The sequence below is a fragment of the Chiloscyllium plagiosum genome, chromosome 7 (assembly GCF_004010195.1).
Source record: "Chiloscyllium plagiosum isolate BGI_BamShark_2017 chromosome 7, ASM401019v2, whole genome shotgun sequence".
In the NCBI taxonomy this organism is placed as follows: Eukaryota; Metazoa; Chordata; class Chondrichthyes; order Orectolobiformes; family Hemiscylliidae; genus Chiloscyllium; species Chiloscyllium plagiosum.
In genome coordinates, this window is record NC_057716.1 from 4,972,085 (window position 1) to 4,984,208 (window position 12,124).

The 12,124-nt window shown below is 42.0% G+C and overlaps 1 protein-coding gene across 1 annotated transcript in view; it reads right to left on the reverse strand.

Annotated features, from left to right (window-relative positions):
• Window positions 1-12,124, reverse strand: part of dnah7 (dynein, axonemal, heavy chain 7) — a 414,399-nt gene that overhangs the window by 79,088 nt on the left and 323,187 nt on the right. Inside the window, exons 54-55 of the mRNA XM_043692898.1 lie at window positions 4,016-4,192; window positions 840-1,001 (exon numbers count right to left, since the gene is read on the reverse strand). Coding sequence (XP_043548833.1) covers window positions 840-1,001; window positions 4,016-4,192 — 339 coding nt within the window. The remainder of the gene's footprint in view (window positions 1-839; window positions 1,002-4,015; window positions 4,193-12,124) is intronic.

Sequence of the window (12,124 nt, forward strand, 5' to 3'; positions counted from 1 at the left end):
TTAAAAGCAGTTCTGGGGTTTACATATTAATGAACCGAAACCTGAAACCCATTCTAAAAGATGAAAGACTTAACAGCAATCTAGGTTTGTTCAATATATTGTTTCAGTTGCACGACACTGTGATCTTTTGCTATAAATTCTGTGTCTTACAATCCTGCTCAACAGCTACCTAATGTGGGAGCAGCGGCCCGAAAGCTAGTAATTTCAAATAAACCTGTTGGACAGTAACATGTTGTCATGTGATTTTTAACTTTGTCCACCCCAGTCCAACACTGGCACCTCCACATCTTCACTGCGATAGCTCAATGACTGTGGAGGCAGATCATCTGGGAGGACAATGAATTTTCATGAGCCTGCATCAACATCTTAATAAGAAACAGCGTACTGGAGGGGTGATGAGAGAGAGAGAGTGTAGAAATCAATGCAAGAAATCCAAAAGCAGAGAAATCAAAGCAACAAGGAGATCAAAGGCATTAAGTATTGCCAAGCAGGAATCAATGATAGTAGAAATGGATGCTGTTCATGCTTTCAGCTCTTTCTTTTCACAGCTATCACTCCTATTACATTGCTGGAAATACTTCCAATCTATATGTTATTGAACAGTTTGTGAAACCAGTGGCAACAATGCAGATAGGAAACACATGGTTCTTGGAGCTCAACTGTATCATCCTCAGTTTATTAAGACCTTCAGTCTGTTTCCAGCAGGTGCTGAGTCTGAAATTGTTGCCTGCACATTTTTAGACTTAAAGGAGAAACCACAAAACAAAAATTGGTACATTTTTTTCAAAAAGCTCCTTCTGTTTTTAAACATTTACAATAAATTGAGCACAAATTCTTACCGCGCAGACTCTTTCTAATGTCGGCATCCATGATGTTGCCAGGTGGCAGTTTTGTAATACCACCCAGGACCCTTGCTTCACAGCCTTCTCAATCATATTCATGGCTATTGGCCCTTGACCCTGCCCAAGGGACAGAGAGCTCAGCTTAGATCCCCCAAATCCCTGTACAGACAGAAGAAATTGATTGATATTTTTCACATGGATGCATATAAAGACCAGAATTTTCTCAGCATCATGTAGGCTGCTTGGAGACAGGACAAGGAGTTGAAACACATCAGACTGTCTTCCCACATTGCCATAGAATTATAGAATCCTGACAGTGTGGAAACAGACTATTTAGCCCAACAAGCCCACACCGATCCTCCGAAGAGTAACCCACCCAGACCCATTCTCCTATCCTATGACCCTACATTTACCCCTGACTAAATGCACCTAACCTGCATATCTCTGAACATTATGGGCAATTTAGCATGACCAATTCACCTGATCTGCACATCTTTGGATTGTGGGAGGAAACCGGAGAACCTGGAGGAAACTGAGCAGTTGTGTTTACCTAGACATTTGCAATGGGCTGTGAAGCAATGTACTCGAAAAGGTCAATTAGTCCTTAATTATGCACAACACTGAAATTTACAGAAGGCAAATGGGCCCCTACTGTATCAGGACTCGGAAACACAGTCTCAATTTAATAACAGAGCCCTATCATATGATTTTGCACATCCATGTAGGAAGAGGTAGAAAGCTTCAAAAGGCACTTCTCCTTCAAACTGATCAATACCCCAGACAGTTCTGTGCACAGAATTTTCAAATTATTTCAACTAATAGGCACAGGCCACTGTCTTGCAGAGGATTTCTTTCACTTCACCTGCCTGACCTTCTATGGTGGAGTCCGAGTGCACTAATCGGATCTCCTTTGTATATCTGCTGCCTATTATTTGGAGGACAACTTTGAATGTGGCCTGTTAAATCCTGTAAGATTACACTTTAGGATGCACCTCTTATACAGTTGGGGTTCGAAAGTTCTAAACCTCTCGTTAGTGGGCGGCACGGTGGCACAGTGGTTAGCACTGCTGCCTCACAGCGCCAGAGACCCGGGTTCAATTCCCGCCTCAGGCGACTGACTGTGTGGAGTTTGCACATTCTCCCCGTGTCTGCGTGGGTTTCCTCCGGGTGCTCCGGTTTCCTCCCACAGTCCAAAGATGTGCAGGTCAGGTGAATTGGCCATGCTAAATTGTCCGTAGTGTTAGGTAAGGGGTAAATGGATTGGCCAGGCTAAATTACCTGTAGTGTTAGGTAAGGGGTAAATGTAGGAGTATGGGTGGGTTGCGCTTTGGTGGACTTGTTGGGCCGAATGGCCTGTTTCCACACTGTAATCTAATCTAATCTAATCTAATCTAAACTGAACATTATTATTTTGTGCTGAAAATTCTGGCCATTATTTCCATTTTAAAGCACAGCTGAAGCAGTATAATGCCAAATGATTTTTTTTTGTGCAATAGTGAATCATTCAATATAGAGACAGCAAAGCTTTTCAAAAGTAGTTATTTATACACAAGCCTATAAAGATATTGTTATATTGATTTTCTTACCCTACTCCAAGTGGTTCCTGAGAGGGTAATAATGCTGGTATATTTACTAGGAAATGCAAGTTCAGACATCAACTATACACAGTACATGTTCAATTTTAGTTAGGTGCATTTAGTATCTAATACTGCACTTACTGAACATCAGCCTCCATTAGTAACACCACAATGTAAATCAGATGATCCATGGTTGATTAACCAATTGCATGTCTTTTCACCATGCCTTTTCAATAGGAGCATTACAGAGCTTTTTGAAAGTGCAGAGTGCTGTGGGAAGGCAAAGGAGTACTGTTTCTGGTCAAGCATCATGAGTGGGACTTAAGAGTAAGTCCAATATTGAAACATGGAGGGTCTGAAGGTTAAAGGAAATTACTACGGTAAGGTGGATTGCTGCCATAGAAGAGTTGAAAGTGAGAACAACAATATGGATCAAAGTTGATTTCTGTAGTCTGTTTAGTTCACTTGACCTATCAACTGAACAATCAGATTTATTATTAGCTTGCATCAGAAAGGTAGGAGGCTAAAACCAGTGAGCTGTCTTAATGTACAAAGATAGAGTCATAGAGATGTACAGCATGGAAACAGACCCTTTAGTCCAACTCATGCGTGCTGACCAGATATCCTAAATAAATCTCGTCCCATTTGCCAGCATTTGGCCCACATCCCTCTAAAGCCTTCCCATTCACATATCCATCAAGATGCTTTTTAAACATTGCACATGTATCAGCTTCCACCACTTCCTCTGGCAGCTCATTTCATACACGCAGCACCTTCTGCATGAAAAAGTTGCCCCTTAGGTCCTTTTAAATCTTTCCCCTCTCACCTTAAACCTATGCCCTCTAGTTTTGGACTCCCCTATCCTGGGGAAAACCTTGGCGATACATCCTATCCCCCATGCCCCTCAAGTTTTATAAACTTCTATAAGGTCACCCTCAACAGCTGATGCTCCAGGCAAAACAGCCTCAGCCTCTCCCTACAGCTCAAACCCTTCAACCCTGGCAACACCTTTGTAAATATTTTCTGAACCCTTTCAAGTTTCACAATATCCATCCTGTAGCAGGGGGACTAGAATTGAACACAGTATTTCAAACGAGGCCTAACCAACGTTCTGTACAACCACAGCATGACCTCCCAACTCCTATACTCAATGCACTGACCAATAAATGATATTTAACAATAACTTACAGTATTTGAACCACACTTGAAGTGTATCTAAAACATGCTATATTTTCACTATTTGGGTAGGAATTCTCACACATCAGTTTTGACCAATTTGGTCCACGAAGAGAAAGACAACTATTATGGATTTGACTCAAATCTTTCAAGGCAAATAAGTTTGGTAAAATTTGATCAGAATTCATCTGATGGATTATCCTTTCAATTTCAAGGACCAGACTTACTTTGTATTTGTTTGCTTAGTAGCACCAGCTTTGAACATTATTCCACAATAAAATTGTACCCTCACATCAGTACTCTAATATTTACTATGTCGAGGCTTTGCAGCAGGAGTAGTAGGAGGTGCATTTCCTTGAACAGCATGGGTAGATTCAACACATCTTTAATCAGCAATATAGTTATTACTTTTCGATATACCTGATCTTCAGCAAACTTGAGGAGGGCAGCCATTGGGTCAGCACCAGGCGAAAGGATGAATATAAGTGGTGCAATGCAGTGACTGTCGCCAAAAGCACTACCCAGATCAAATGGAGGAGGTTCAATGAATTGTCGGCCAAGTTTAGCTGTTACATATTCCTGCGTCATTGGAATAAACTGAAGAAGAGTTGATTTTTTAAAGATATGAATATCAAATAAAATGTTACTACTAATCAATCATGCAATAAATCATACTCCAACATGTGCAGACAGGAGTGTCAGTTTTAATTAGCAATGCAGTGACAAATTTGAGATGGCTTATATATTGCCAAGTAGAATATCCTGAAGCAAAAAACAAACTTATACTTGTTTAAATTTTAACACAAACATTTTTATTAAATTGTGATTGTAGTATCAGTGATCTCTCTTTTTGGGATTTTATACTCAAAGCCAGTTACAGAATTAGGAGAAGATCCTGTCAAGAAGAAAGGTGATTCGCAAATGCTTCACAGTAAATATGCATTCAGTAGTATTCTTAAAACATTTGGAGTGCAATTTGGAATCTTGGATTACTCTGACTTTTTGGGGGGAAACGTTGGTACATCATGCATTCTAATCAATTTGAATCTGCACTTAGCATCCAAGGACAGATGATGCAGTGAAGTGTTGTAAATAACTGCTATTGCATCAGGCACAGAAGTTCTTAAGGCTTCCCACATTTATAACAGAATGGTTACTGGCATACTGAAGTACATGGAACACAAGACAATGTAACCACCGAGATTGAAACATTTGGTGCACAGGGAAAATACAATTCTTGCTGAAGGAACTTTTGAAGAATGATGGTTGCAAGTTCAAGATAGAGATGAGTGATGCATCAATGTAGCAATAATTTAATATAAAATCTACAATTTAATCTGGATCTCTATTTTGATAGATATATGGTTGCATTAACTTACAACAAATGTTGTGATTTCAGGTTGTGTTAAACCCGAACCCTATCATTACTGATCAAGATCAAATCACATTATAGAGATATTAGAATCATTAGACAGATTATAGGAGTTTGAATTACGTGCGCTATGACATAAGGTGTGGTAGAACTGAATAAGAAGTCTGCCAATACCCATATTGAAGTCAGGAGCATCACACTTCATCTTTTATGCTTCTCTCAAGCAGCGAGGCAAGTTTTTTGCTAAGGCAATTATGAGAAATTAATGCTTGTTAAACATTTTGTGGATGGCCAAGCTCACCTCATGAATAGCCAGTTATCAAACAAGCTAGATGTCAAGAAAACTAGACATGGAAACAAGTCTGAGTACCTGGTGCATTCAGCTCACTACTTAGTATTATTGACATTTGTGTTGCATATGAATAAACAGCAGTTCAGGACATGATCTACAGGCGCCAGAAACATGCACCCATCTCCACAGACACTGCCATAACCCAGCTCCGGACGACTGTCCAGGGCACCTCTCTAATACAATGGAAGCCTGGCTTGCATTACAGGAAGTGCAAGCAACTAACTGCAGCTCAGACACTTTGTGCGCAGGGACAAGGACCTAGCTAACTGATTGGACAAGGCTGCAACTCAGGGCTGCTCGCTTACTTAGCACCTATCAGCATGTCGCTGGAAGAACACAGCAAGCCAGGCAGCATTAGGAAGTGGAGAAATCAACTTTGCAACCCTTCGGGTGCAACCCTTCTTCAGGACTGGGTGTTGGGGGAGCTGCAGATAAAGGGGGTGGTGTGGGCAGGGTGGTGAAGTAGAGAGAGGTAAAGACAGGTTGAGGGTATGACCTGGTTGATCAATCGGAGGAATGAATCTAGTTGGTGGCAGGGAGCAGTGGATGGGGTTGGGAAGGGAGTCGGGAGGTGGAAAGGGATGTTTTTGAAATTGGAGAACTCAATGTTGAGTCCTCCAGACTGTAATCGCCAGGTGGAAGATGTGGTATTGATTCTCCAATTTGCAGTATGGTTCATCGTGGCAATGGAGAAGGCCAAGGATGGTCAAGTTTTAAAGGGAGCAGTTAGGGGAATTGAAATGGGTGGTGACTGGGAGGTTCTGGTCAGCCCCTACGGGCCCGGCTGCAATGGTCAGTGAACCATTCCCTAAGTTTACGTTCAATCTCCCCAATTTAGAGAAGATCACATTGGGAGTAAACTAGGTTGGAAGACCAAACATAAACTTAGGGAACAGTTCACCAAGCCTTGCAGCCAGGCCCGCAGCCTTTCAATACTTTGGAACTCTGGGACACCTGGGACTTGTGTAATTATACAGGTACAATCCTTTATCCAAAAAGTTCCAAAATCCGTAGTTTATTTCATGAAGTATTTTTCTCTCTAACAAGGTAGTTTGGAGTGCAAACCACACCCTCTTGGCCCACATCACTCAGATGTGATGTGGTGGCGTGGCCCAGTACTGGCAGACATCAATTCTGTCTCAGCACTCTTAGTACTCACAGGTGCATCTGTTGTTTGGTATGAATTTTTACATTTCATCATTAAACTGTCACTTAAAAATTCTGAATTCCAAACTGCGAAAACCAGCTAGCCCCAAGGATTTTGGATAAAGGATTGTGTATCTGCATTAGGTGGCTTTGCATGAAGGGACAAAGATCTAATGTATCTGCATAGAGTGCTTCTAACAGGTTTTAGCTTCTTTGCTTAGTGCTCATTCATTTTACCTTGGAGTCTGTGAGCTTCACATTGCTCTTTAGATGCACATTTACTGAGTGCAACACTGATTTGCTGGCTGCCAGCCTCTTTGTGAGTCACACCACTTTCTTAGCATACAGGATCTTTAATGTTCAGCTACAGACTGCCAACCTCTATGGCTTGTATTGCTATTTGGCGCAGAAAGAAAGGCAGTCTTGATAATGGAGAGCACTGAAAAATCAATGTATCACATAGCATGTGCAGCTTTGGGCTACATCAATGTCAGACTGCAGTGTGTGCCTGCATTTTACTGAGTAAATATATTACAAGAAAATGACTATTCATGAAAGTCAAAGGGGAGCAGCTTTTGGTGCACTAAAGGGAAATATGGTAATTGAAGGGGTACCACTGCAGTCAGTCAAGTGGATTGTCCTATTCAAATCTAGTAGATGGCAATAGTCTATCAGGTACTTAATTCTGCTCGAGTTCTGGGGTCTATGTCCTTCTGTATCTGGGGTTGTGCCAGGTTCACCCCACAAGTTGTGAAAACAATCCAGGGACTGGATGCTGTTGAGACATTGGTCCAGCAAATGGGCCATAGTCAGTTGGAGCTGTACTGCCAAATCAATCTGAGGTGGACCACTGTCTGTCCTTGAGATTTGGTTAATAATGGTTGACGTCTTACAGGGTAGTCTATGTTGTCCTGCGGAAAGTAAGCAATTCAAATCTGGGACCTATTTGTGCAGGGTTGCTGAGGTAACAGTAATGGTGATATGGGGAAATTATAGATAGTCGGGTGAAAGGGCCTCTGTGAATTAGAGGAGATTGAGAGCTCTGGAAGTTGGAGATAGGGAGTATATCAAATAGGTCACAGAAACTCTTGCCAAAAAGGGTCATGGGAATTTCTAAAGTCATGGCCTCTGGGGGGGTTAAGTGAAGACATTAATAGTTATGTAAAAGGCTTCAATAGAATTGGAGGGCCGGGGCAGCGGGAGGTGCTGAAAGGTCATGAGAGCCACAAGGACAGTAATACAAAGGAAAGCATAAAGGGTGAAGGAAAATTTCTTTAATACAGACAGAGCAGGTAACTCACTCACACAGAAACAAAGCTGAACCTTAGCAAGACAGACAAAAAGTCAACTGCGCAACAACCAGACAAAATGATTGATTTCACATACAGAATGGGCAAAAATTCGTTGGAAAATTCATACCACCACTGATTGAGTAAATATTTTCAATTTGCACTTCATTTGCATTGTCTAAGAATGTACATTTAAAGTGAGGGCCTCAAGCAAACATGACCACTTATACTGTACACAGGATGAAAGGACCTGGTCTGTTACATCAAAACAAACTTTTCTTCTGCTGTGGTTTGGGGACTGTACTGGTGGTTTAATGGCAAAGTTTTATACCACATGTGGCATTAAAACTTTGTTTGTGTAATGTATAATTAGATAAAGTAACATACAGTAATATTATGGTTCCAAAAGGAGCTAAGGCCTCCTTGGGAAGTCTCCATGCATTTCATCCTGATGCCCATCAGGGGGTCACAGTGATCCTGAATTTTTATGCCAGAATTTCATTCTAGAAAAAAACTCAGGACCTGCATCAAATCTCCTAATTCTCAATCTTTAAGTGTATCCTGGATGATACTGATGTCATTTTTCACAGGCACAGATTCTCATATTACTCCCCTGTGGTGCAGAGTAAAGCAGTTCGGACAATGGGATTCTCCATAATCACTGGCCTGGGGCATAGTGCACTATCGACTGTACGCATGTCGCTACGATAGCACTATATCAACCACCTGCAGAGATGGTCAACAGAAAAAGCTTCCACTTCACCAATGTTCAAATTATATGTGACCATCAATGCCAGAGTAATGCATCATCAAAATAATCTAACTGAAACCTACTTCTAGGTTGAATGAGCTGGACTTGGACTTTATTTAATCGTTCAATCGTTCAATATAATATGCAAGCAGCCCTCACTTACTACAAGGATATGTGAATTTTTTATTTTTGTAGTCCTTGACCTTTTGTTTCACTGAATAGATGTCTCATTATCCCTGTGATTGTAAGGTTTATATCTTTGGGTGATCCCACTTTCAATATAAAATTATGTGTGCCAAAATCTCTTATGATAGCCAGTAGATTGAGATTGTGCAGATTAACAATAGATTAGTACTGGTGGAATGAAGCACAGCACAGCACAGTGCAATGAAGCATACTTCGTTGGTTGTCCATTGAGGTCTCTCCAACTCCACCTGAATGGATAGTTTCTTCTCCATCTAAATCCAGAATTCTCTCATTTCTGAAAATGAAGAGCCTGATGTCCAACAAAGCATCCCCCACCCCCGCCTCCAAATATGGTCTCGGACCTCAGGCTCAGTTGTGGGCCAATTTTATTTGTCCATTGAGATGAGCGTCATAGAGTAATAGAGATGTACAGCATGGAAACAGACCCTTTGGTCCAACCTGTCCATGCCGACCAGATATCCTAACCCAATCTAGTCCCACCTGCCAGCACCCAGCCCATATCCCTCCAAACCTTTCCTATTCATATACCCATCCAAATGCCTCTTAAATGTTGCAATTGTACCAGACTGCACCATTTCCTCTGGCAGCTCATTCCATACCTTTACCACCCTCTGTGTGAAAAAGTTGCCTCTTAGGTCTCTTTTATATGTTTCCCCTCTCACCCTAAACCTATGCCCTCTAGTTCTGGACTCCCTGACCCCAGGGAAAAGACTTTGTCCATTTACCATATCCATGCCCCTCATAATTTTGTAAGCCTCTATAAGGTTTCAGGGACAACAGCCCCAGCCTGTTCAGCCTCTCCCTATAACTCAAATCCTCCAACCCTGGCAACATCCTTGGAAATCTTTTCTGAACCCTTTCAAGTTTCACAACATCTTTCCGATAGGAAGGAGACCAGAATTACATGCAATATTCCAACAGTGGCGTAACCAATGTCCTGTACAGTCACAACATGACCTCCCAACTCCTGGACTCAATACTCTGACCAATAAAGGAAAGCATACCAAACACCTTCTTCACTATCCTATCTACCAGCAACTCCACTTTTAAGGAGCTATGAACCTGCACTCCAAGGTCTCTTTGTTCAGCAACACTCCCTAGGACCTTACCATTAAGTCTATAAGTCCTGCTAAGATTTGCTTTCCCAAAATGCAGCTCCTCGCATTTATCTGAATTAAACTCCATCTGCCACTTCTTAGCCCATTGGCTCAACTAGTCAAGATCCTGTTGTAATCTGAGGTAACCCTCTTCGCTGTCCACTACACCTCCAATTTTGGTGTCACCTGCAAACTTATTAACTGTACCTCTTATGCTCGCATCCAAATCATTTATGTAAATGACAAAAAGTAAAGGACCCAACACCAATCCTTGTGGCACTCCACTGGTCACAGGCCTTCAGCCTGAAAAACAACCCTCCACCACCATCCTCTGTCTTCTACCTTTGAGCCAGTTCTGTATCCAAATGGCTAGTTCTTCCCGTATTCCGTGAGATCTAATCTTGCTAACCAGTCTCCATGGGGAACCTTGTCAAATCTTAAAAATGTGTTGCTGGAAAAGCGAAGCAGGTCAGGCAACATCAAAGGAGCAGGAGAATCGACGTTTCGGGCATAAGCCCTTCTGAATGAGATCTCGATGTTCCGATACAAACATTACATCAAAGATGTGTTTCCAACACTGACCGCGTTTTTTGTTTACAGTGATTAAACAGGCACTGTCTCCAAATGACTGACCTCTCGCCCTCTCTCTCTCCCCACACTTTCACTGGCGTTCTAGAGGGGGGTGTACCCTAAACCCCCCACCCACCCCCACTTCCCAGGAATAATCTCTCCAACATTGTCCTGTGCAAGGCAAACATGGAACCTGTCAAAACGTTGCAGTAAAAAGTTGCATGTGTGTGTGTGTGTGTGCACTATTTGGAGACTTACCCCACAATGACAGTAGTAGCAGCAGTCTTATTGTTGATGTGCAGTTCGGATGAGGGGACGAGTTGGGGGCGGAGGGGAGGGGTTGGAATGGGTTTGGGGGCGGGGTCTCGTGCGCTGTGTGCTGCTGCAGTCTCCTGAACACGGAGCAGACTTTAAAACTCTGAGCCCCAGAGGAAATTGATTTTCCGAATAATCGATTATCCGAACGAAATAGTGCCCGCCCATCACGTTTCCACTGTAGATCTCATCTACTGCTCTGCCCTCATCAAACTTTTTTGTTACTTCTTCAAAAAACTGAATCAAGTTGTGAGACATGATTTCCCACGCACAAAGCCATGTTGACAATCCCTAATCAGTCCTTGCCTTTCCAAATACATGTACATCGTGTCCCTCAGAATTCCCTCCAACAACTTGCCCACAACTGAGGTCAGGCTCACTGGTCTATAGTTCCCTGGCTTGTCCTTACCGCCCTTCTTAAACAATGGCACCACGTTGCCAACCTCCAGTCTTTCGGCACCTCACCTGTGACTATCGATGATACAAATATCTCAGCAAGAGGCCCAGCAATCACTTCTCTAGCTTCCCACAGAGTTCTGGGGTACACCTGATCAGCTCCTGGGGATTTATTCACCTTTATGCGTTGCAAGACATCCAGCACTTCCTCCTCTATAATATGGAAATTTTGCAAGATGTCACCATCTATTTCCCTACAGTCCATATCTTCCATATCCTTTGCCACAGTAAATACTGATGCAAAATACTCGTTTAGTATCTCCCCCATTTTATGTGGGTCCACACAAAGACTGCCTTGCTGATCTCTGAGGGGGCCTAATCTCTCCCTAGTTACCGTTTTGTCCTTAATGTATTTGTAAAAACCCTTTGAATTCTCCTTAACTCTATTTGCCAAAGCTATCTCATGTCCCCTTTTTGCCCTCCTGATTTCCCTCTTAAGTATACTCCTACTTCCTTTTTCCTCTTCTAAGGATTCACTCGATCTATCCTGTCTATACCTGACCTATGCTGCCTTCTTTTTCTTAACCAAACCCTCAATTTCTTTAAAAATCACACAACACCAGGTTATAGTCCAACAGGTTTAATTGGAAGCACACTAGCTTTCGGAGCGACGCTCCTTCATCAGGTGATTGTGGAGACTCGATCGTAACACAGAATTTATAGCAAACGTTTGCAGTGTGATGTAACTGAAATTATACATTGAAGAATTGATTGTCTGTTAAGCCTTTCATCTGTTAGAATACAGTGATAGTTTCACTTCTTTCATGTGTAAATCACAAAACCCTTTTTTTTAAAGTTGCATTCTCAGGTTAGCTGTTAACAATGGTGATAGCTAGATAATATGTTGAAGGTGTTAGCCCCCTGTGTTCTCTGTCTATGACCTGATGTTTAGATTGATTCCAATCTAAAAAGTGAGATAACAGAGTTTTACAGAAATTCATGCAGTTTTTGAGCTCAGAATTCGACATGAATCT